This window comes from Condylura cristata, unplaced genomic scaffold (assembly GCF_000260355.1).
Source record: "Condylura cristata isolate star-nosed mole 26May11 unplaced genomic scaffold, ConCri1.0 scaffold00007, whole genome shotgun sequence".
NCBI classification, from domain to species: domain Eukaryota; kingdom Metazoa; phylum Chordata; class Mammalia; order Eulipotyphla; family Talpidae; genus Condylura; species Condylura cristata.
In genome coordinates this window covers 26,214,964-26,240,840 of record NW_004567108.1, presented here as the reverse complement: position 1 = coordinate 26,240,840, position 25,877 = coordinate 26,214,964, and the positions used below count along the sequence as shown (strand labels likewise).

The 25,877-nt window shown below is 37.8% G+C and overlaps 1 protein-coding gene across 1 annotated transcript in view; it reads left to right on the top strand.

Moving 5' to 3' along the window:
• The window catches only part of ADGRV1 (adhesion G protein-coupled receptor V1), a 402,490-nt gene extending 401,075 nt beyond the window's left edge, over positions 1-1,415 (top strand). The window contains exon 88 of the mRNA XM_004678139.1: positions 985-1,415. Coding sequence (XP_004678196.1) covers positions 985-1,103 — 119 coding nt within the window. The 3' untranslated portion in view covers positions 1,104-1,415. The remainder of the gene's footprint in view (positions 1-984) is intronic.
• Positions 1,416-25,877: the final 24,462 nt, after the last annotated feature.

The window sequence follows — 25,877 nt, the reverse complement described above, 5'->3', positions numbered from 1 at the left end:
GAGAGAGAGAGAGAGAGAGAGAGAGAGAGAGAGAGAGAGAGAGAGAGAGAGAGAATGGGCAAGGTAGTTTATGTGTTCCTCTGAATTTTAAGAAAGAAAAGAACAGGGATAACTCTAGAATAGTGTTATGTATTTTTAATTCTACTGAGTTGTGGAAAAAAGTAATGAACTATGAAATTTCCTTCAAAAAGAGGTCTTGGGCACTATGTCATTAGCAGCTAACTTTGTGGGGGTTGTGTGGATCAGTGTTGGCACTGTGTGACATCATTATTTTTATCTCAGGGTCAGATCTGAGTCATTCAGGGCCAGTGTTTTCTGGGCACTGATATGACACCAGGTGCTATGAATACATGACTTTCTTCTTGGATCTCTGTCCACTCTGAGTCTCAACTGCAGGATCTGCATGAAGAGTCACAGGTCTATGTTTTCTAACAGCAAATCCTAAAACTAACCCCCTGCTGATTTGTTTTTTCATTTGTTTGTTTGTTTTATTGTTTTTTTTGGTAGTAAGTCTCCAATTAAGAAGTGCTGTTTTGGGAGTATTACATCTGTCAACCATATGGAAACAGAAAAAAAAGATTAATAACCCAAAGTGATGTTTTTAGAAATTAATTTCTACTTTTGAAACTACCAAAAGAGGGTCCTCCCCATCTCAGAGGTGATCCACATGATGCAGCAGACTTCTCCTGACCCTCCCACTGCTCCCCACTCTGTCTCTGGTGAATCCTCTCACCTCCCCTGCACCTCTGGCCTGTATCTCAGCTCTGTATGCATAAATAAATAAATCTTAAAAAAACAAACAACTACCAAAAGAAATTTAAAGTATAGGTTTGTGATTTTTAGGTATGGATGCTTTTTACTCTACATGTGTAGCTCACTCTTTACTAATATAAAAGAAAAGCATGTGCCATCCTAGTATAACTTGCCCCTTGACAATTTACTGCAGTAACACTCAAGAGTTTTGTGTTTATTCTTTTATTTCAGGTGCTGGTCTCAGTGTCAGTGATAATGAATCTGGTCAAGGCAGTCAGGAGGGAGGCACCTTGACTGACTCCCAGATTGTAGAATTAAGGAGGATACCCATCGCCGACACCCACCTTTAGTACCCCAATCATCAGCAAAATGAGGATCCTTTCATATTGTATTGACTTTGTACTAAAACTCTATAAGTACATGCTCCATATTGTAGGACTCTGTGAATTGTAGTGGTTATTTAATCCGGAAGTGATTGTTGTGTTTGAGACATAACATTTACCTTTGTGCATCCTAAAAGTTCACTGTTATAAGGAAAAACTGAGTTGGTTATATCTTTAATAGTATATGCATATTCCAAGAATATTAGATGTTTTTTAACTATTCTACATGGCTAACATTGTTTAATACAAGTAATAACTGAATAAAATCAATAGAATCTATTTGACGTCATTAAGTTTCATTATTTGTGAGCAAAATGTACTTGAGCAAAGAAACAGCCCTTATATGCAGATGATGTCAAGCAATCTGTTTCTTCCAGCATTGATATAGGAGGTGTACATGCAACACTTCACAGATCTGAGAAGACTTTCATTCCAAAAACCACAAAATAGATTGTTGCTTTTTTACCTGAGTGTATGTGGGGCCTCTGTAGTTTGTTTAGTCTTTCAGTGAAGTATGTATCTCTGCTCATTATAAGGTTAGGGATCTGACTATCTTCTGGAATGAATATTCTGTCCCCAGGTAAAATTAACTCCATCAAGATTATAGTACAGCTGGGCTCTCCTTGGTGTCACAGTGTGTTAAAGCGCAGCACTAGGAAGCTGTCCACATTCACTGCAGCTCAAGTTCAATCCCCTGGCTGGTGAGGGAGGTGGCCCACATGACACAGCAGATCTCTCCTGACCCACACACTGCTCCCCTCATCAGTGTATTTTGTCAATCTGCCTGGTCTTCTCCCCATTGTCTCTCATGACCCTCTCACCCCACCCCACCACTAGCCTTCACCCCAGTTCTTGTGTGCATAAATAAATAAATATTTTTTAAAAAAGATTATAGTACAGCTAAGAAGGAGATCATTCAAACAATATAGAGTTTGTTAGGGAGAATTATTTCTTGTTTTGGCTTTTTCAATCTTTCTTTGTCTGGTAAAAAAATCAGAAAGTCTAGTCCAGAACAAACACTATTGTATTCATGATGATTTCATTGCCTGTAATTCCAGAAGAATCATTAGAAACAGAACACGTTTGTCCTAAGAAAGCCTTTTTGACCTTTTATTTTGAAATTCTTAAAAGTGTTTGCCTATGAGAAAATTTTGTTCTGTTAATAATTTTCCTTAGAGCCATAATTAAAACATCCCAGTGCTCTATCATTGCTGAAGCATGGCTTTATTTCAAACCTGAGCTGGCTCTTTCCTCTCCCTTCTCATCCTCTCTCCCATGCCTCTGTCCTCCCTCTCATTTGAGTTTTGATAGGTGGATTGTTATTGCAAAAACCAAAAGCTGCACTAGCACACAACATAAAGACAAAGGTTGCAACATTGGTGAAGTTACAGTCCTTTTTAGGGACTTTAAAAATGGTAGTAATAAGATTGAATTTATCTGAAGCGACAAATACGTTAGTTGTATTTCAAACTACAGCATCATACTATAATGTGTTCCATGATAAATAGATGTAATTGATGGGATTGGATGTAATACACAAAATGTAACATAAAAATCTTCAAATTAGTAAGCATTCGAAGATTTTAATGGGCCTCAATGTATTTGGAGCTAAGGTAATCATTACATTTGTATAATTACAGAAATGTGAAATTTTTATTGTGTAGAATACATCAGTCATCATCACTAACATTTTTGAAAAATAATTAACTTTAAATGTTAGTTCTCTAACAAAGGCAGGGATCAATAACTGTTTTCTTTCTCATGTGTTGTCAGAATTTCGAAGGATTTGGCCAAAAACATGCCCAATCTGGGGCACCTTTCTTTTGTTAGGTAATTATGGTTTTTATCACTGTACAAAACACTGTCTGGTAAAGAAAACAAAGGGCCACCTGCCTCTGATTCTTTTAAATACTGGGAGGAAAAAAAACATGAATTCTAGAAACCACAGCGCTAAAACAAATAAACTTCATATTCCAACAGCAGCAATATTTTGCCATCCTGTTTCCTCCCAGTGTGGATTAAAGTGGGACATCTGCCAGGGAAATATATAGTGTGCTGTAGGAAGAAGCAAATAAAATTCTTAAGAATGAAACCTGGAAGGCTAGGACTGCAATTCTGCAACCATGGTGTTTTTCAAGTGGGCTAATCCTCTTTTATTAGTATTTTTTAAAACAGCTTTATTGAGATTTAATTCTCATTTCATACAGTTTTAAAACATGCAATTCAATGAATGGTATTTGGTATGTTACATTGCTTTTTTTAATTATGGTGAAATATATGGATCAAAACTGACCATACTAGCATTTTTACACATATAATTCATTAACATTACTTACATTCACCATACTTGTATAAATACCACCTATTTTTCCAAAACTTATTCCTCAACCTGAACAGAAACTCTTCTCCACCATCTCCATGCTATTTTCTTTTCTCAGTCAATAGACACCTAACATTTACTTGGCCAAAATCTCTCCTGCTATATTTTTGTAATTTTTAAATTTGTTTTTTATTTGTTTTAGATCCTTTTCAACATTTTCTTTTTTTAGAATAAAAAAAAAAGATTTTCCTAATTTGGCTGCATATACAGATGTGCATGCAGTTGAGATTAAGGGTAAGAGTAGAGCTAGTAGACTGCCTACTGATAATGAAACAGGCAAGTGAAAATCTTAGTAAGCAAAACAGAAAGAATTCCACTCAGGAACTTTAATTTGGAGTTGGTTTCAGTCTCTTGAGGTTTTAAGTTTAATGAGTATACTACATATTTCAAAAGTCTGATCAGAGAAATTTAAACATGTGGTGGGTTTATGATTGAAAATAAAAGTGATTCCCAGTGAACCAGTGCTGCACAGCCGTGCTAACGTAAGACCAAGTACTTGGCCAGTGCCAAGACAGAGAAAAGGTCACTGGCTGTGAGTTCTTACCTGTGTGCTCAGTTGCGAAACTGCTCTGGCTCAGAGGACAACAATGGGGTTTATTTAACAAACGAGATTTGGGAAAAGGAAAGTTTCTAAGGCCACAAGAGACCAGCTACCTCACTGCAGATAGTGACCACACTATCCAGAAGCCCCAAACAAAGGCTACTTGTCCAAGGTGCATCTGTCCTATCAATAAGAGCCTGAAGCTTACGGTATACCAGGAAGCAGAGGGTCAGGATTCAACTCACGGTGGCAGTGGGAGGTGATCATAGGTGACACTACAGCAGCCGCAGTAACATTCTGAAGGCCACTGGACAGCACCAGACATTGGACTGGTCAACACTGGGAGGTGATGCTGGATGATGGAAAGTGGTGGACAGCTCTCATAGGTGACAGAGTATTAGTGTTGGTCATCTGTCAACAGTGCCGGATAGCTCTGGCCAGTAGTGCCAATCCCCATTCGTCACCAGGAGGCAGTGTCAGACGCACCAGTGTTAACAGCTCTTTGTGAGTTGTTGGTCTACACCAACAACAAATAGCTCTTTGAGATACTAGGCTGTGGCTGACAGTGCTACTTGCATGCAATATGAGGAGCAGAGCCAGAGGCAGTTAGAATAGCCTGGTCTCTGCAAACATCTATGAAGTCAACTGTTTGATGTTTCCTCTTTCATCAGAGGTTGGATGCCAGAAGCTTTTCTTTTTGGAGGTTGACTGCTGATCCTTCTATCTTCAGAAGCCAAGAACAGAATGTTCTAAGCTGGTTCCTGCCCTCCCTTATATCCTCTTCAGGGTCCCCCACCTTCCAAGTCTGGTTGGACCATTTTCAATCCTCAGCATCTAATTGGACCATTCTAATAAGCTGATCTTGGACTTGATTGGTCCATTTTATGACCCAAGAACCAAATATAAAAAGGGAAAACTTGGTGCCTGCACAGACCTGTACTGCCCTAACCTCAGGGCAGTCTCCTGAGCTGAAACCATCCTCTGCATCTGTGCCCTTTCAACAAAGCAGGTGCAATAATGCAACAAAGTGTGTGGTGGGGGAGGGGGGCTGAAGCAGCACTGGGACACAGAAACAAACTACTGCTGGGAGCCTGCAATGTTAGCTGGGGACTCCATGGGCCTCTACTGTCTGTAGCTCATTCTCCTCCCTGCAGCCCAGAACCAGTGGCCATGGGGCTTGGAGTTTGCCACTACAGTTTCAGTAGAATTCACATGGTTCAATGATTCAGTGTGGGAGGGGAACCATTGCCATCTGCCTACTGCTGCTTCTGTCACACCCCTGGCCCAGCAGTGTCCTTGACATCAGTGGTGGTGGGGTGGTAAAATGCCCACCTCCTGCCAATCCAATGATGTTGCCTGTTGACCTGTTGCAGTCTGCCAAGGCCCCCAGGCGTTGCCCGCAAGCAGCGTGCTCCTGAGGCAGGCCATTGGGGTGGAGCCTCGCTGATGCTGTAAAACCACCACCCACAGGCAGCATGCACCAGACTGCAGGCAAGAAACTGAAGCTGTTGCTGCTTTTAGAGCATGGCAGGCCAGCCTCCTGCACGTGCCTATCCTCCATTCATCCCCTCTACTCACTAGGGGGATGCCTGAGGAACCAACAAAGCCAGCAAGACCTGTGGCTTAGGTGGCAGGAAAGACCCAGTTTTGTCCCCCACCCACAGCTGGTGTCTCATGGTCCAGTTTCATCAGGAGAGATCCCAACTTCATATTGTTTACCAGATTGCAAGATCCCCCTCGACTTTAGCTCTAAGGCCTCTGGGTAGAATTGCCTCAATCAGGTACATAAGGGACATGAATTGGCTTCTCAAGCAACTAGCTGCCAGAGTGTATCTCCTCAGGACAGCCTGACTTGGTGGGTCAGGGAAACAATGTGTGCTTTCCTGTTCCATATATGGTCTTTTAATTATTAATAACATAGACCCAGTCTCCTCAATGATTTACTACCAATCCGTAAGTTAAAGGACCACGTTGTTTAAAGGACTGGAGGACTAAGAATTTAAACTACTGGAGGCTACAAAATCTCCCATTATCTTGAATTTTTTTTAGTCTTTTTCATGTTTAGTAACGGAAAGTATAACTCAGATGAGTGTTAACTCATACTGCTAAGATTTGGTGATACATTGATGTTATTCTTACTCAACACCTCTCACCAAAATTTTTATGCCATAAAAAAAATGTTAATACTTTATTAGAAAACCAAACTACAAAAATTTAGAGACCCTCAGGTGCTTTATTCAACCATCACACAGACTATCTAGCACAGATAATGACCACATGCACAAAATCTCTAAAAAACATATTCCTATGTGGGGGCAACATTACTTCATGGTTGTCTGTAATTATTTAAATCACCTTGACATATCTGGTAACCCCTTAATTAGGAATTCACTCATCTGAAGCTAACAGTTTAACAAGGAATACATTTAAAACCAGATCGTCACTAATACTTCAGTATTGTTGAATTATGGTTATTAAACATCTTTTACTTAAGTAACGTACATGATTTCAGGGAAAGAAGCAAGTGAAGAATGACTCTGTTTCCCCATCTATGACAGTGGGATGCTGTTATGAATTCCTGTATGCAGGAGATGCGTGGGGAACTCCAAGAAACTCCAGGTCAGTGCCAGGCCATGCCCCACAGGGATTCAGCAAAGGGGTCATACCTGGCTTTGAGTACCAAAGTCGGAGCGGCAGTCCCTAAAAAATGACTCAACTCAAGAAAATTGTTAGTGTTTTCACATGTGAAATGGTATCTTAGTCCTGTACAAAAACAAACAATCGCTATTTTTTGACAAATAAAAGGATTCAAATTTAAGCAAGACGAACTACATTTTGCCTGTGATTGGTCTTTTGGAATTGATGAGCAAAGTCACAAATTTGTTTTTAATTCAGAAAAGTACTGGGCAGATCTGGCTGAGGGATCAGGGTCTCTCTAGCATTGGGGAAGAAGAGGGACTGACTGGTAAACTGTGCCCAAAATCTGAACCCCCTAACCAACTCAGTTGAATCCATTCCTCTGGCACCACAAATGGTTATGGCTGCAATCAAAGAGTGGACCAGAATTAGACATCTGCTTTGTTAGAGAGTGAATGAGTTGTCATCCCATATTAAAGGGATAAGACTGGCTCCCTGGTTCTTGCTCAGGGTAGATCAGTGCTCTTTTGTCCTTACAGCTCATGGACTGTGGGAAACTGGAGGATGCCAACACACTGACCATGGGTGTGACTGGCTCCTGACTCATGGAAGAGATTTGATCCCTAAAATTATTTCAAATATTTGTCCCTTAGTTTCAAGATCAGAGAGAGCCTGTAGATCCCAAATCAGAACAAGAAGCATCAGGCCCAGATGGCTGTAGTGGAGTGTAAAGAGAAAGAGAACTGCCTCACCCATCCTGCCACCACCTTACAGAGACACAAACTTACAGTTATACGCCAGCAGTTGCAGGACCTGCTGCAGATCTAGGAAGCATGCACCCACAACCCCCACCCCACTCAAACACCAAAGATTTTACTGGAAACAAAGGGCACATGGCCTTCATCACTGCCCATGATCACAGGACTTTGAAGTTCTTCTAATCTCTCCCAAGAACTGGAGCAAAAGTTGTAAATGGATAATCTTAATGGAGCCTAAAATCTCCCGGGGACACAGATGACCCTCTCTTTGCATAATAGATAAAATTCCTTGTATGCATATATGCAAACTGATTTTTTTTTTCTGCCCTTGGGATTTCTCAAGAATGAAAACTATCCAAGTGTGCATTTTACCCGGAATAGTAAATTCACTGCAGTATATGTCCAGAAAAAAAAAAAAAATAGGAATGTAGTGATAGCATTTGTTTTATAACAAATGTTGTATAATAAAGGAAAAGGACAACTTAAGTCAATAATAAAGGAAAAAGACAACTTAAGTCTTATTTTGGATTTAGACTATGATATTTATTTCAAAACTAAGGGTACATACATGGGTATACGTGGAAAGATTTTTAAAAATTGTGTGAATTTAGAGCAATACAAGCAAAGAAAATCATGATAATTAAAGTTCCCAATAGAGTTTATAATGTAAATTAAAAGATATTTTGAAAAATTGATCCATGAATTGCAAGAATTGTCCATCCTCCTATCATATAGTTGTTTGTGTTTTTACTCTGTATATCCATCAAAGTCACTTTGAAAATTTTTGCCACAAGAGAGAGAAATCAATTCATTTTCAAGATTTGAAAAGGTTAAGTGAGTACACAAAGACAAATGTGCCATGAAACAATCAGGGACATTACGTTTCCTTTTATGAGTGTTCTATCAAATAACACAGGTACTCTAGAATAAATCAGTGGTTTAGTCTTTTTTTTATATTGAATGCTAGGTTTTGGGCATACAGTTTTCCATACCTGTTGTTGATTAGTATTGTCATTGCCAATTTGGTGAGTAATACCTACAACTAAGTGCTGATGGTGTAATTAGTAAACATTTTGTGATAAATCATTCATTTGGGCTAGCCTGCTTTGGAACCAGAGTAGAAAATGACTTACAAAGAGCGAGTCCATACTCCAGGTGCCTGGGTAATACTTGTCACAAAACAGCTTCTTGCAGCCCTCCCTGGTGGTGCAACAGATCAGGACGAAGCACTGCAAGCTTGCTGCAGCCCCCTGGGAAAGAGTTCAATCCCCGCCCACCCCAGAGGTGACCCACATGGCACAGCAGACCTCTCATGACCAGCCCGCTGCTCCCCTCAGCAGTGTACTTTGTCTATCTGCCTGCTCTGCTCCCCACTCTGTTTCTGGTGAATCCTCTCACTGCCCCTATACTTCTGGCCTGTACCCCAGTTCTGTATGCATAAATAATCTTTAAAAAAATAGCTTCTTGTTTATTTTCAATCTGGTTTCTTTTTTTATTTAGTTATTTTTTTAAAAGATTTATTTATGCATACAGAACTGGGGTACAGGCCAGAGATGCAGAGGGTGAGAGGATTCACCAGGGACAGAGTGGGGAGCAGAACAGGCAGATCAACGAAGTACACTGCTGAAAGGAGCAGCAGGTGGGTCAGGAGAGGTCTGCCGCGCCATGTGGTCTCCTCTGGGGCAGGCGGGAATCGAACTCATGCGAAGTGGCTCAAGCTTCTTAGTGCTGTGCATTTACCCTCTGCGCCACCAGGGAGGGTCTATTTAGTTATTTTTAAATGTAGTTTTTTTTTTTATATCATTGTTAATTTGGGGAAGTATGTGATTTCTCTCCTCAGGTATGGTCACTGCAGTGGTTTCCCCTTTTAAAAGATTGTGTTTACCCTCAAAATGTATCCATGTTATCACATGGTGCAGAATCCTTTTTAAGGCTGAATAGCATTTTGTATGTATATCACATGTCCTTTAGTCCTTTATCTGTTGAAAGACATTTGGATTATTTCCATGCCTTGAGAATTGTAAATTATGCTGAGGTGAATGTAGAAGATCCTGAGAGATCTTGATTTTAATTTTACCATGAAATGAGATTGCTGGACCATACTGTATTTCTATTTTTATTTATTTATTTATTTATTTTGAGGAATCTCCATACTGGTTTCTGTAGTGTCTATACTATTTTGCATCCCATTCAACAGTGAACAAGGGTTCCAACTTAACTGCACCATAACTGCTGTGAGACATTATCTCACTGTGTGGTCTTGATTTGCCTTTTCCTGATGACTAGCGACTCGAACTTTTTTTCATTTACCTGTATTGGCTGTATGTCTTCGTGGAGAAATATCTATTTAACTCCTTAGCTTTAATTTTTAATCGAGTTAGTAATTTTTGTTTTTTTCTTTTTTCTGTTGAGTTGTGGCAAGTCCCATCAGAGATTCGCGTATTGTCAAAAATATTGTTTGAAAATATTTTCTCCCATTCTGTAGTTTGCCTTTTCATTCTGGTAGTAAGTGACGTAGCACTGATAGAACCACATGATTCCACTCATATCAGATATCTAAAATAACCATGCATAGGTCCAAAGAATGGAATAATGGTTCCTGAAACTGAGAAAAGAGAGATATTTTTTAAATCAAGGAACATCAAGTTTTAGTTCCACAAAATGAATTAGCTCTAGAAATTTGCTGTACAATGTTGCATTTAGAGTCAAAAATATTTATTTTATACTTACATATTTGTTAGAGGGTAGAATTGAAGTTAAGTGTGCTCACCATAATGAAATTTTTTAAAAATTCTAATTGCTAAGACAGGGATGCTTGATCGTTTTTCTTCACTGCAAGTACTGGCAGTGGAAAAGGATGGAAAAGGATGTTTGCATGGAAATATTTGCATGGAAAAGAGATCTTCAGACAAATTTTAAAGGTTTTTTTCAGTTTCCTCTGGAACTCCTAGTTAACACAGAATGCTGCACAGCACCTGTGGGATCCCAATCGAGAAACCCATACTAGCGCCCAAATCCTGAAGAGTGCTACCACTTGTACTACAATTATGGTATCTTGAAAACTTAGCATAATGCCTGGAACAAAATTGAAATGCAATAAATATGTGTTGAAATTAAAGAGCATCATCTTTTTCCTAAATACCAAATTAGGACAATATTTGTTGAATTTTTTTTTAAATAGATTTAGCTATAGATGTTTTTACTTAAAAAATCCAAATGGAAATACAATTACTGAACAAATCACGAGGCATATTATCAGTTTTCATTCTCAAAGTTACAGTTGGTTGAATTATAACTAATTCATTCTGCTTGCTACATATCTGAGAAATCTTGAAAAATATTGCAGACCTATGAAAAACTTGTTTTTATTTTATGTATAGTCTATATAACAAGTTTCAAACTAGGGTTATTTTTAAAGGATCACTGAGGAGGAAGGTCAAACCAAGAGTGAGTAGACATGAGGTGATGTTTACTTGTTATGTGTCATTGCTTTTCCATGACCTGTTAGTCATAAGGACTTTGTGTGGAAATATATATGCAAAATATTTTTAACCCAAAGATTATGATCTATATGCTCTTCTGTATTTGTCTTGTTCCAAACCAGGGAGTCAAAGTGTGTGTATGTTTGTCTTTTCAGGGTTGATTCATTATGCCCATATTAGATACACTTGAATCAACAGTTTGCACTGTAATGCTCAAATCTAGAAAGCATGTCATCTCTAATCTTAATGAGCAAGCACATAAGACTAAGTGTATCTTGATGGTGAGACAGAAATGTCTACCAGAATTTTTTATTTATTTATTTATGCATACAAGAACTAGGGAACAGGCCAGAGGTGTGGGGAGGGGGTGGTGAGAGGATTCACCAGAGATGGAGTGGGGGGCAGAACAGCCAGGTTAACCAAAATACACTGCTGAGAGGAGCAGGGGGCAGGACCCGAGAGGTCTGCTGCGCCATGTGGGTCATCTCCCTGGCTGGGGAACAAACTCATGCTGCAGTGGCTTCAGATAGCTTTATAGTGCTGTGGTTTTAGCCATTGTGCCACCAGGGAGAGCCCATTTATACCACAATGTTATGTCCAAGGTGCATACTAGCCTCTTCATAACTGAGCTATAGCTCTATTCCAAGCTGTTGAAAACTAATTATTGAGAAGAGTGAAGAATGTTTGATATCCATCCACACTGTGATTTCCTAAAGCAACCCAAAGAATTGTGAGTCAAAAGTCTCTGTTTCTCTGGAAGGGATTATGCTAGCTGAAGTTAGTCAAAATGAAAAAGATAAATACCAGATAGTCTCACTTATAGGTGGAATATAGAGAAACAAAACAGAAGATCAAGAGAATGTCAAAATTAGCAAGTGGACAATAGAGCTGAAGCATACAGCAAAGGAGGGGGAGAGAGAAGGGGGCAAAGCAGAGGAGGGATGAACCCAAGGAAATATACTGATGGTGCATGGGTGAGATGCGGCAGGAGAACTAAGGGAACTACAACAATGTAGGGAAGACAATTAACCGATAAAATAATATATTCATAAAGAAAAGTATTTCATTCTTGCCAATTTCCAAAATCAAGACTAACCTGTGGAAAGCAACCTTTTGTTCTGGCAAAAGGCAAAACGTGTGTTTGGAAAAATAACTTTTAAAAGAAAGATAGCAAAAAAATGACAAATTGTCCAAAACCACAATTTTTTCACTGTAGATAATATAACAAACAAAACAATTGCCAGCCTGGGAAGGATGAATTAAAAAAAAAAAGTGAATAGGTTTTATTTTAATTTATCTTTGGACTAGCTATTGAAAAATTCTATAAACTAAAACTGTATAGAATATTTGGAAAGAGGATAAACTTGGTTTTTAGGCCTATAAAATATTCCATTTTGTCTTATGTAAGACTGGCCACATAGTCAAGAAAATCTTTAATCTCTACCTTTCCTCTTCTTATTTACCGTTTTCACCATAGAGGCATACTAATAAGAAAAAATTTCTGAAGAATTACTTTTAAAGGATCTATTTAATTAATTTCCTGATAAAAGAATATAGTATGATGAAGTATCTATCTGCCCATTTGAAGGAAAAAAAGAGATCAAGAAGATGAAGATAGGTGATAATGATTTAGCTGCTGGAGATGGTATGTAAACTCAGGTGCCCAGGCATGGATTAGGGATCAGACAGAGTCAGACACGGCAAGCAGAACATATAAAAATATGTCAATCTGTGTTTTTTATCCTACTACCCAGGTTTGAGACTGATAGCGGTTCCAAAATATTTTATTATTTCTTAACCCAGAAATGTTGACACTGAGATTGGAACAGTCAGTGGGTTTGTAGCACCAACTACTCAGGCATGTGAAATTGTTCATAGAAAGCATGGTTCTGTTTCAGGTTGCGTTTGGATATCCACAGAACAGAGGGAATCTCTCCCTCACTCAACTGTGTCCCCAACACTTGCATTGGCATGTCAGGTAGGTGCTAGGTGATACTGGAGGACAGGGAGTGCCATTTCTCTCTTCCTCTATCCCCACCACCTCTCCATTCCTCCCTGCCTCCCTCTTTGGTTCACTTAAACATGATACCACTAAGAAATAGTTTTTTCACTAAAATGATTACTCTGAAAACTTCCTTTGCAAACACCCAATATTTATTTCCTCAAACACAAATAGGTTTAGCATACCATGGTTGCATGTTATTTACTCAGATGCTGTTTCATTGCCACATAAAGACTAGTTTCTATTTTCTATTAACAAAACACATACCACTACATAATTTTCTTGTTTTTCTGAACACTCTACTTGAGATTATACACTCTTTTTTCAGCCAACCAATTGTGCCTGACTTTAGGCAAAGTTCAGTAGATTTTGCTTTTGATCAAATACTGTTTCTAAAATACAACAAAGTTGTCCATTTAGAATTAAATGGTTCCTTCATTTTCCATTATTTAAACTTCTAACCAGTTTTGCTTTTCTGGGAGGACAATCTTTCTTCACAGGAGTTAGACTGTAACAAATAACACTGTGACCACAAATAGAAACTCTGAAAATGACAACCCTTTTTAGCTTCAGTGATTTGTACTTCTCATTACATCCACACCTTCTCCTGAGCATGCTTGCTGAGCACTTAGACCTTCAGAAGGGAAAAATGCCAATTTGAAATATAATAAATTTCATGCTTTTCATCAGCTTGATTCTGGGTGTCATGTGATATAATCTGTAGGACCCAAGGTCCTGTGTGGCTATTGGAATAAACAATAGTTTCTTTCTGTCATAGGCCTAAACGGTGTAACATGAAGCAGAGAGAAGAATTGCTCACACTCTGCCTGCTTCAAGGCAAAGTAAAAATTAAGCTCAGCATGTCATCACATACTTGCAAGTGACTTATGTGGGCCTTCTTTATAAATAGATTTTGAGAGTGCCAAGGTTTCCAATGAAAGAGGAAACCATTAAAATGCCTTATCATTTATCATTTTCATATGGGAAAGACAAAGAGACCACCAACTCCCCGCAGGCAATAACTGACCCTGCCAGGACTAGAAAAGAATCATCGAAAATGACCCAAACCATTAAATTCATCACAAATATGTAGACATTTTAAAATATGGCTCTACCATAACCCCAATGGCAGTACATACACTTATGGCATGAAAGAATTTCACATCATCAAAGACTTAATAAACCTCTTTTTAATGATATTGATGAGTTATGGCTTACAGAGCTCTCTACTAACTCTACAGTTTCATTTCAAAAGAGAATATCAGTTTTTAAAGAAAAATGTTTAACAGTGTTAGTATTTAAAGTTTACATATTTCCATTGTACCAGTTTTTGTGAGAGTAAAATAAATGTAGGAAGAAAGCTTTCATGAAGTCACTTGAAAGATAATATTTTCTGAGCATCTTAAAAATACTAATGAACAAATGAGATAATTTTATTATACAGCCCAAAATGTATAACTAATAAAAATACATATAATAAAATTCTATACCTCTTATAAATATAAAAATCCTGTATTTATATACTAGATGTATAGACTAACATACTGTATAATATAGTATATTTATGATATTATAATATAATCATTAAACATATTCACACACAAATGCACACAGACATATATAAAAAGTTGGTAATAGTTTCAGTGATTTTCAATTTCTTCATTGTCTTTCCTATATTTTTCAAGTTCTATTTTTAAAGTGTTATCTTTAGAATGAGAAAAAAATACATAGTTTGTTGCAAATTACTTAAGCCCCCCCCCTCCTTTTTTTTTTTTTTAATAATTGCTCAACCTCTAGTGAAACATTTATAGCTTGCGGGATATTTTTAAAGATTCTGTTTTTTTAAAGAAGTTTGAGGTTCATTATAAATTTGAAGGAATGTATAAAGAGCTCCTGTCCACCCCAGGCTCCCACAAATGGGTCACCTCCCCCACTATTATGAGCTTTCCCTACCAGAATGGTACATTTATCAAAACTAATGACTATACAGTGACCATCATAAATCTCAGTGTGCTCAGTTTACCTTAGAGTTCACTCTTGGTGACCTGCTACTAACTGCTACCGTCGATATGATATATATTATATATGATATATGATATATATTATGATATATAAAGCCGCAGACTATTTTCACTGGCTTAAAAATCCTCTGTGTCTGCCTATGTCTCTTTCATCACTCCCAGTCTAAGGTGGTGAAATCTGTAAGAGTTTTTCCTGCTGGAAATGACGTTTTCTAATCTGCTTCCTAGGTTTTCGTAGGTGAGCCCAAGGACACAGTGACACCGGGAACCCCAGGGCCACTGAGATTGGGGGTGCTAGAGCTGTGAGTTCTGATTCCTAAACTCTTCAACCTACCCAACAGCTTTAGGAGATCTCTAATTTGGCCACAGAAGAGAAGGGAGGGAAGAAAAGGGAAGCCCCAAACCACAGGAAAAGCCTGTCATTGGCAGTTTATAAAAGGAAGAAAAGAGTGATTTACCCCAATTAGTGGGCCCACAATGCTAACATATTTAAAAGAGAATGGCATGTATTTGGTCGTTACAAAGGAATCATTCAATGAAGAGCGAACATTTGGAGTTTTAAGTCAGTCTTTTGGATTGTGTACATAGTTCAGGGGGGAAAAAGTGCTATATTTCAAAGGAAATTTTTGCTTAGAATTTTTGCCCTTCCGATGCTCGTTAATTTCAATTAGCTGTTCCAAATCTGATCACCAAATATTTCTTTTGTTGCATAGGAACTGACTTCTAAGTCACTCTATTTAAATACTAAAAAGCAAAGGGGGAAACGAATGCTCTCTTGCCCCCTGCTCTGGACTCCCAGCATGCTCCATATTTAATTACCCACAGTCCAAACACTCTATACATCCAGGGCCCAGTGCTCACAGCACTTTCATTCAGCCTCTTCTATTTCTCCCTGGATATTTTGAAATCTATGCAGCATACTTTAGCATTAAAAAAAAATCTTCCTTTGTGTGTTTCAAAACCTGATATTTGAACTTTTCCCATTTTATGTTTTCAAGTAAACTTAATATACTATGCTTCATTTACACTCGGATAAAATAGATATCCTTTTCATTGGAGCTTTCAAAAATATAAGTCTACTTTTACACAAATCAAGGCCCATTTAGAGGTGCCCTGTTCAGTTCTAAAATTAGATCAGTACATCCACAAAATGTTTTCTATCTCAGGAGGCCCTCCATGCCCAATGCCATCTGTTTTCTCCTGTCTCTCCTCCCCCACCAGCCCAAATAGCCTCTCTCTGAGTGTTATTTTCCTGATTCTTTTTTCTCTGATTGTGACAATAACGTAAACAACATGAAAATCAATGAGAAATTGTATCAGTCGGGATAATTAGGACTAGCTACTATAATATAACCCGAACTTTGAGGACAACATAATTTTTTCCTATTTATGCAAAGTCCAAATACCTCTCATTATCTTTTAAACTCTCAGAATCCTGCATTTTTAGTAATGTGGCCCAGGGGCATGGGTGAGGGGATGGGAACTTTCATGAGATAGACTGTGAAAACTAAAGTCATTGGTGAGAATTCAGTCTCTTGGTCCTACTCAGTGTTAGAGTTGCTTGGAAATATCTTCAGCTGTGTGTCATGCAGAAGCCACAATCTTTATGTCAGGGGTTTTTGTCATTCTTTCCATATTTATGCCATCTCAGGTGATCAATCCTTATCTGGAACATGTTTTTGTGAACATACTTCTCTTACCAGCCCAGTCTTCTCTTACTGTTCTGGCATTGTTATTTTAACCAGATCTACTCTTCCCACAATCCCACTAACCTGTCTCCTGCCACCTCTCACCGCTTCACCTAAAATACTAGGAATCAAATACTTCCAAACCTAACATTCTTGCGTCACATTGTGTTATTCCTTTAACGTTCTGTAAGGAATAAAAACTGAGGGAAAAATAAGCCAACAGTCATCACTAGCTACATAAGAAACCCTTAACATACCAAAGTGGAGGGAACAATAAAAATAGCCATAAAAACAATAAAAATAGATGAGAATTCTAGAAAAGATGGAAATTGAAACAAGAACTTGTAGTTTTCATAAGTGGCTAACAGTCTTTGGTACTCTGATACATGTTTACAATTCTTTAAAATTCCCTAAGATAAGAAGATAAAGAGTGCTCCAAAGGATAAGCTTCATGGGGAAACATCTTGCAATTTTCAGACCTGAGGTCAATGACCCAAAGATGAGTTGGAAAAATTCTGAAAAATAATCTCATACAATAAATGCCACTAAACCAGTTCTGTTTCTTCCCCAAGAACAAAGGTTTTTTTTTTTTTTTTTTTTTTTAAGCCTTTGATGAAAAGACTTCGATGCTTTTCTGGAATTTATAATCATCCTAACAATGCTGGAAAAGTAGAGAGGGCTGTTAATGGATTTCTTAGTCTTGTCACCATCAAGTTAAGCATATACAGGAGGATAAAATGTCCCTTTTTGACTTAATTATTAAGAAGATAATAATATGTTTTCTCAATTGAGATGGAAAAAAAGTACAAAATGATGTAAAAATAAACTGTTGTAAAATTTAAAAAAAATAATGTTTTCTTCATATAGTGTCATAGTTTCTAAAACTTTTATTAGATTATCTTAACTGCTTTATCTATAGCTCTTCAAAGACTTAAGGGAGTATTTAGCTTTATTAAATGGTCCTTTTATTGCTACTGAACCTTTTTTAATTAAAATTTATTCTAAAGCTTGGGCCCTCCCTGGTGGCACAGCGGGTTAAAGCACAGCACTAAGAAGCTAAAGCCACTTCAAGCCACTTCCGCATGAGTTCGATCCCCGCCTGCCCGGAGGAGATCCACATGTCAAGGCAGACCTCTCCTGACTGTCCCGCTGCTCCCCTCAGCAGTGTACTTCATCAGTCTGCCTGTTCTGCTCCCCACTCTGTCTCTGGTGACTCCTCTCAACCTCCGCATCTCTGGCCTGCACCCCAGTTCTGTACGAATAAATAAATAAATCTTTAAAAAAAAATTATTCTAAAGCTTAGTAAAAAAAAAAATCCCTGGCTCTTTTATTTACAGGAAATCATAGATTATTTTTTCCCAATGATTAAAAAATATCTTGTGTTGAATAATAAGTCAAATTTTTAGACAAGTAAGTAACCAATAACATGAACTGGACAGATGTTCTTTATAAATTCTTTTACTTGTGTCATTTCTCTGGGAAGTTATTCAATTTAGGAAAAAGAAAATCATTTTAAGTACAAAAGAATAAAAAGAATAAGTTATTTGTCTTTGGAAACTTATAATATACAATAGACAAAGTTCAAATCATTTTTAATGCTAACAGTCTAAAATGTAAACAGTGAGTACATTGAGGGCTGGATATTTGGGTTGCAGAAAGATTAGCCTATAACCACCTTAAGTGATAAGGTGAAATTAACAATTTACAATAATTTTACAGGAGTAAGTCATAAACACTATGAAACTTTCTCCTGGGTTGATTTGGAAGAAAAATATGACTAACAACATATACCAACCTATCCTTCATATAAGAAAATACCTCAAATGAGGTCAAATTCTAAATCCTGCAAATGAATCTCAGGTTGCCCCAGTTTGAGTCAGAATTAGTACTTAAGCTGAAATTTTGTATGACTCTGGGTTAACTATCTTCTTTAGTGGTATGTTACATATGACCTCAATGAGCTACTTAAAGATCCAGGTTTATATACTATTCTGTCCTTGTCTTCCTTGGTTAGATCACAGAAGATGTAAGGAAGATTCCCAAGGATATAACTCATTATTTGTGACACCTGTCTAAACAGACATCTATCTATCCATCCATTTTTCCATGTCTACCTACCTACCTATCTTCTATCCATCCAATTCAATCCACTTTTCTGTGCTGTACACAGATTCTACATTGCTTATAGCTTCAAGGAATTCAATGACCAAAATTCACATTGTGGATATCATTCTTTTTTTTTTTTTTTAAAGATTTATTTACTTATTCATATGGGACTGGGCTAGAGATGCGGAGGGTGAGAGGATTCACCAGAGACAGAGAGGGGAGCAGAACAGGCAGACTGCTGAAAGGAGCAGCGGGTGGGTCAGGAGAGGTCTGCCTTGCCATGTGGATCTCCTCCGGGGCAGGCCAGGCAGGCGGGGATCAAACTCATGCGGAAGTGACTTTAGCTTCTTAGTGTTGTGCTTTAACCCACTGCGCCACCAGGGAGGGCAATGGATATCATTCTTTATAGTGGTACTATACAGTTGTCCTGTTCATCTCATAGAACATTTAGAAACTTTCATTGTTCCTTATGATTTTTATGCACTAACTTTTGTCTCCAATTGTACTGAAAATTTACGGAAGCTAGGAGTCATGTATTACTGTACTAGTTAGCTATTGCTGTATAACAAGTTACACAAAAGTTTAGGTCTTAAAACAACATATTAAGTCACACAGTTTCTAAGTATCAGGAATTTAGGAGTAGCATAGCTAAGAGCTGTGTAGGCAAGAGCTTCTGGTTCAAGGGTATGATGAGTTTGCTGTCAAGCTGCCAACCAAGACTGCAATCTCATGAGAAATTATTGGGTGATTTGCCATCTCCAAAGGATCCATTTCCAAGTTGGCTCTCTTAGATTGCTGTTGGCATGGGACTAAGTTCATCACAAAGGGCTTTTCCACAAGTTGCCTGGTGTGCTCACAGTACCTTAGCAATTTCCCCAGAACAACTGATTGAAGAGAGACTAAAGAGAAAACCACAATACCTTTCTATCTCAGTCTCCAAAGTCACATGCCACAACTTCTGCTTTCATCTGTTTTTTAGAAGCAAGTCACTGCATGCAGCCCACACTCAAGGGAAACTAGACGCCACCCCATGAAGGGAGGAATCTCAAAGAATTTGTGGACATTTTCAAAGAACATCATTAATTTTTAAATTATTTCTTCAGTCTGCATTGAGTAGCACTCAGTTTTTTTAATTGATAAAATTATGTAATTTACTGAAGTGAGATAGGAACAAAACAAGAACAAATCTCAAAGTATTTGCTTTTTTTCCTTAATTTACATGTTTATCATTTATTATTGTGTGAATTAATAGTGCATAACTTAATTTTATGGAGTGGTTTACAAACTTATCCTTTCTTTAATCATCCTTCCTTGAGCTCAGAACCCAACCCAGAACAATTAAGTCAGACTATCTTCAAGATTAGAATTTATTATTGGCATTTTATATAATATCTCAGGTGATTCTAGTATACGGCTAATATAAGAATCACTGCAATAGACAATTTGAATCTCTTTTTCTGCTGCCACTCCCCATGGTTTATTCTCCTCCATTATCATCTTCTGGCATTACAACAATTTCCATATGCAAACCTATCCAAGAATAAATATATCTAGTGCCCAGGGAGATCCAAGAGGTGGTCCAAGAAAAAAATAATAACTATTTCTTGATCCTTTGACACATGGTATATCTTGAGATATTTGGTATATGAAAATTATATTTCTAGTTGTTAAATTTTGTTTGACTGGCCTAGACAATGTTCTGCATAACACTTGGCATTAACTTCTAGGGTTAGATTGTGACTTAATGAGGCATACAATTTCTCTCAGCTGGAACAGGAACAGGAGCTACAGAGACCAGAGAAGATCCCTCAGAAACTGACCACAAGGAGGACTGGTTTTTTTAGAGTTTGCTGGTGGAGTTTATGACTGTTTCATATAAACACTGTACAGGTGAGTAAAGAAAAAGCATCAGCTTCCTTCTTTTATATCTCTGTATGTAGAACTTTAACAAAATAATTTCTCTTTGGCTACAGACTTTTCTCTCCTTTCAGTGGAGTTAGGATCACTGAAAACAGGGTAATTTTGAAAATATCACACCTATAATTGAAAAGGATTTCTTAAGGTTTTTGGTGATCCCTTTTTTTCTGTTGTCTCATACCATCCAAAATCAAACCAGCTGAATCGAGAACCCAGGTGGCAGCTGTTCAGGCTTGGCACCAAATAACCCCTGGGACTCAAGGCGGGACTCTTCAATGAGATCCGTTTTAGACCATGAGGCATCTCTGACTACTTTCTAATTATTTCCATTGCAAAAGGCCCTCAGTTATTTGATGAATCATGTCGTTTTTATTGAAAAGTAAACCAGGGGTGATAAAAGACCTATGTCCAAACACAAAAAAATTATAGGTTCATGGCTGGAATTAAGAGGCAGCTTATCTCTGCTGTAAACTCAGATCACAGTCCCACAGGGAATGACCAGAGGTAAGGATCAGACCACCTCCACAGCGCACTCCAGCTAAGTAGTTATTATGGTTTGTTTCTCACAAAAACAACAAAATGGAGCTATTTTTAACTAAAGATAGATGAACATTAATGTGACTTTTAAAATTATTTCTTATCCTCAGCCTCCTGTTACACAGGTTTCTCCCACTTTTTAAAAAATCTCCTAACGCCACTTAGCCTTCATATAAGGCCTAATTTCATACCTGTTCTCCCTAACCAAAGAGATTTCATGATGAACAGGCAAACTATGGTCAGCTTTTGCTAGGCAGCAGGTGAAGCAGAAGTGTCAGTCACCCTAAAGAGAGGGACTCACTCAGCTCCTTCCCTGGGAACTACATTCAGTCTCTCAGTAGCTAACTGCCACAGCTGTGCACTGTGTCTGTGAGCATCTGGGCTTTATCTTGATTTGCTTTGTGCATGGGTTAGCGAGATAAATCCTAAAGTAGAAGAAAATTCTCAAAGATCTCATGAGGGTGCCATGTTTAGTGTAAAATTGGACCTATTTAAATGTTTCTGTCATAGGGGACTATCTCCACCCCCACCTCCATGACTTGGCCTAATTCCATCATCACAGGAGCCTTCCAGTGTGCTCACTGTCTCCAGAGTCTGACGAGAGAAGCTACCCTGTACATGTATATTTATTTCTACTTTATACTAGCTGTGCATTTATCATTGCATAACTGTTTTGACTATATGTTAATGTTATCATAGGTTTTATGTGTTTTTGGTTATGATTTGGTAGGTTATTTTGTGGTCTGGGAAGGCTAAACTTTCTTCCATAGAAATCAGTGGTAATTGTTTCTTCACTTTATTCCCTTTCAACCTAAAAAATGTTTCAAAAGAGTACTTTTTCAGGTAGTAGCAAAACCTCTATCAATATGATATCATCTTAAGTATTGATCAGCAGAGATAATAAGAATTGATCTCCAGTAATAACTTCATTCACCTCCTCTATGGAATCCTCATAACTTTCCTAAAAACTCTTAACTATGATTGATTATCCCTGTGTTGAGCAAGAGGAAACTAAATGAGTAACTTCTTCATCTAATAGCAATTTCCACCTCAATCATTTTCTCTCTTCTCTTGCTTCCCTTCTACCTTTCTTTCTATTCCAGTCATTTTCCTCTATTTTTTTCTTAATTTTTCTCTTTCATTTGTCTCTTCCCAAGAAGAGACTGCTTTCAGAAGTAAGCAGCTCAGAATCTTAGAATCATAAGTGTTGAACTCCAATGAGAAAAGACAAGTTCAACCTGAGTCATCATGAAATGGGGAAATTCACTCAATAGGACAAGGATTTACCCCTGACACTGCGCTCCACCCTCCTTACTATTTTCAGATCAGTCGGCTGGCTTACCTGATTGCCAAAACAAGTTCGAGAAGAAGGGGGAAGTGGACACTTCGGCCTTGCAACACTTGCTGTACCTCCCACCCACTTCCTTGGAGAACAGGATGGTAAACATCACTAACTGGTTAGTTAACATTCACCTCTCAACATGCTAGTATCCCTGGGCTTAGTGTTGCAAAGAATCTGGAGGATTCGAGCATGAGAAATTTTATCCAAAATAATGCCATCCATTTGTATAACCTCTTCACAGAGAATGTTCTCACATGTTATTCCCTATAATCATTTACACGGCTTTATTCTGTCATACACTTAAATTTACACTCACTTAAGTGTATGTGCAGATTGAGAACAAATGGGAATGGTATTTCCCAAATTAGCTTGAAGACTTGGTAAAAAGAATGAATTGTGTATTGCTCATTTTAATAGTTTTCTAGTGCAGGTTGCATGAACTTGGAGGCATAAACTAGAACCATCCCTGGAGACATCTGTCTAAAGAGCCATAAGCAGCTTCCCCCAATATCTGCCAGTTGCCGATATTCTACTGAAATATTAGATTCACTGTCTGCCTGTGGGACTTCTCCCTATAACCTCTCAAAAGTCTCTACTTTCTTTCTGCAGAGCTCATGAAAGCAAAAGAGCTCAGTGTAAAAATCTTGGAAATCTTTTTGGGAAACTGGAGGGGTGGGGGTTGGATCACATCATTAACCTAAGGGTTTAATATTTAATCTTAATTGACTTGCAGCCTATGAATACATTGATTTCTTTAGGATTGGTCAAAGGAAACTGTATGAGATCAATATGCTCTCCTTAATCACTACTCAGGGGATTTTTTTTCGCCTCCTGGTCCTAGCTGCTCTGTGCTGCTGCCAGCTGATCCAGCCCTTCCCAGAGGCCTTTTAGAGGTGGGTGGTTTATCAAACGGAAAGAATGGGGTGGAAATTCCTACCAGATACTGGAATTTCCAAATCCACACAGAATTGTTATCACTCTATGTAGAACAAAGTTGAGAAGTCTCCAAAACCTCCTAGAGGCAGAAGCAATACTTATTTAGAAACATAAATTAGCTTGTTTCCAAAGTCAGTAGTTTCAGTTGGTGATCTCTGATTTGCAAAGGAGGTAATAGGTGTTCTAATAAGTCAAAATATAAAATGCCACTCATTGAAATTTATACTTATTAGATGAAAATAAAATATGTCATTTAAACCAGGATACTGTTAGCACCACAACTATCACTTCAAAAGAACAGATGGAATGACCAGGGCAAAACAGGACATACGATCAACCCACATGTATGTGAACATTTGAAACAGTTTTTCTCTGTTCCTTTTAATTTCATTATATCAGAATGTGGGAAGGATGTTTTGCATTTTCTTTCTAATACTGAGAAGCAAATTTGTGCCACTTTCTTGCAAAATACTATTGGATTGTAAGTCTCACCTCATCTGTTTTGAACTCATTATGTATTTAACTTCTGTGAAATTGAGAAGTGGTTCTTCTGCATGATATATAGTTCTGTTAATCTATAAAAAGACAATTTTAAAATACCTGCAGTCCTTTCCACTATGTCAACATTTACTCACATTTAATTTTATGTTTAACAACTTCAAAGTTTATTTTGGTGATGAAAGTGTCAGGTTTTCCCTAAAATACTCCTTTTTTTTTTTTTTTCAGTAGAACATGGATTCAACTTTAGAAGAAAATTCAGTACCTGAACATATCAGGAATTTACAATTTATTAGCAAAAGTCATAAGCTAACTTAACCTCCATCCTCTAGCCCATTGATCAGCTGCCTGCCTAATTCATTCATATAAATATATATATATATATGTGTGTGTGTGTGTGTGTGTGTGTGTGTATGTATAGGTAAGAGTGTATATGGCTAAGTAGATAGGTAGGTAGATAGCTTATTGGGCCTAATTCAAGCACACAACATGGGAAAATTGGCTTGAACACCCAAATTTAAGAGCCTCCTTTTTTAAATTTCATTTTGTTCAGCAAGGTGCTATGTATTTATTTTTTCCCTCTGTATATATTTTTGTAAGTTTTCTCAAATTCTTGGAGCCAGGTGAAGTATAAACAATCACATATAAGGCTGTGGTGTGGGTAAGATACTGGGAAATTTAAAGCAGAGGAATTTAGAGCTCTAAGCAACAATCAGCTGGCGACAAAGATGAGAAAACACCTGCAAGAAATAGAGAAGGTGTCTAATGCATAAATGTTCCGGGGTTGGTTTACGAGGCATAACTGATTTATCTATTTTTCTCCCCTGTATTTGCATCCAGATATTAGCTTCACTTTCTGCATTAGTGGATGTGGCTGTTTAAAGTATGGTCACTCCTCTAAGAAGTTTCTGACATTATGTGGTGGCATCTAACTTATAAACTTTGGGGAGTTTGTCTGTGTTTCTTTTCTTTTTCTTTTTTTTAATAGGAAATGACATAATCAAGTATGCTCTAGCAAGATTAACTGGCAATTAAAAAGTCAGGCATAAGTTTACATTTTGTAGTACTTACTCTGAACTTAGTACTTAAGCTTTTTTTTTTTTTTTTTTAAGATTTATTTATTTGTACATACAGAACTGGGGTATAGGCCAGAAACTCGGGGCAGTGAGAGGCTTCACCAGAGACAGAGTTGGGAGCAGGATAGGCAGATTTACAAAGTATTCTGCTGAGGGGAGCAGTGGGCGGGTCAGGAGAGGTCTGCCACACCATGTGGTCATCTCCGGGGCAGGCGGGGATCGAACTCATGCGGAAGTGCAGTGCTTTAAACCGCTGAGCCACCAGGGAGGGCCCCACAGTACTTAAGCTTTTTAATTGATTGTATCACTGAAATATATTTTAAAGGCTATAAAGTAATCTCTTTATAATACTTATTTTTCCAGACAAAGACATGCAATAATATGTGTGGAAATCACTTGCCCAAGTTCATACAAAGTGATAGAGGGAAGAGTTAACTCATGCAATAGGTTTCTAAAGGCTGTCATGTCAGTCTTTACACAGCCAAGACTAGATTGACTAGAAGACACTAAAACCAGGAAAACTGTAACAGTCGACTGCAATAGTTCAGACATAGGAAGATGAGGGAAGGGGAGAGAAAGGGTCAGGGAGAAGGTATACAGGCAAAAAATTGGCAGGACTATCATGTTCTTTGGATTTATCAGGTAGTAAAAAGGACAGTAGACATGATTAGCATGTTAATAATTATATGTCTAGTAAAAACTGATTTTAAAGAAAGGGAAGCTTGCTAGATGAAGGAATAATGTTTTGGACATTGAATTTAAAGATAACTAGGATAAACAGATTGAACATGTCAATATTAAGTCTGCACAGCAAGACAAA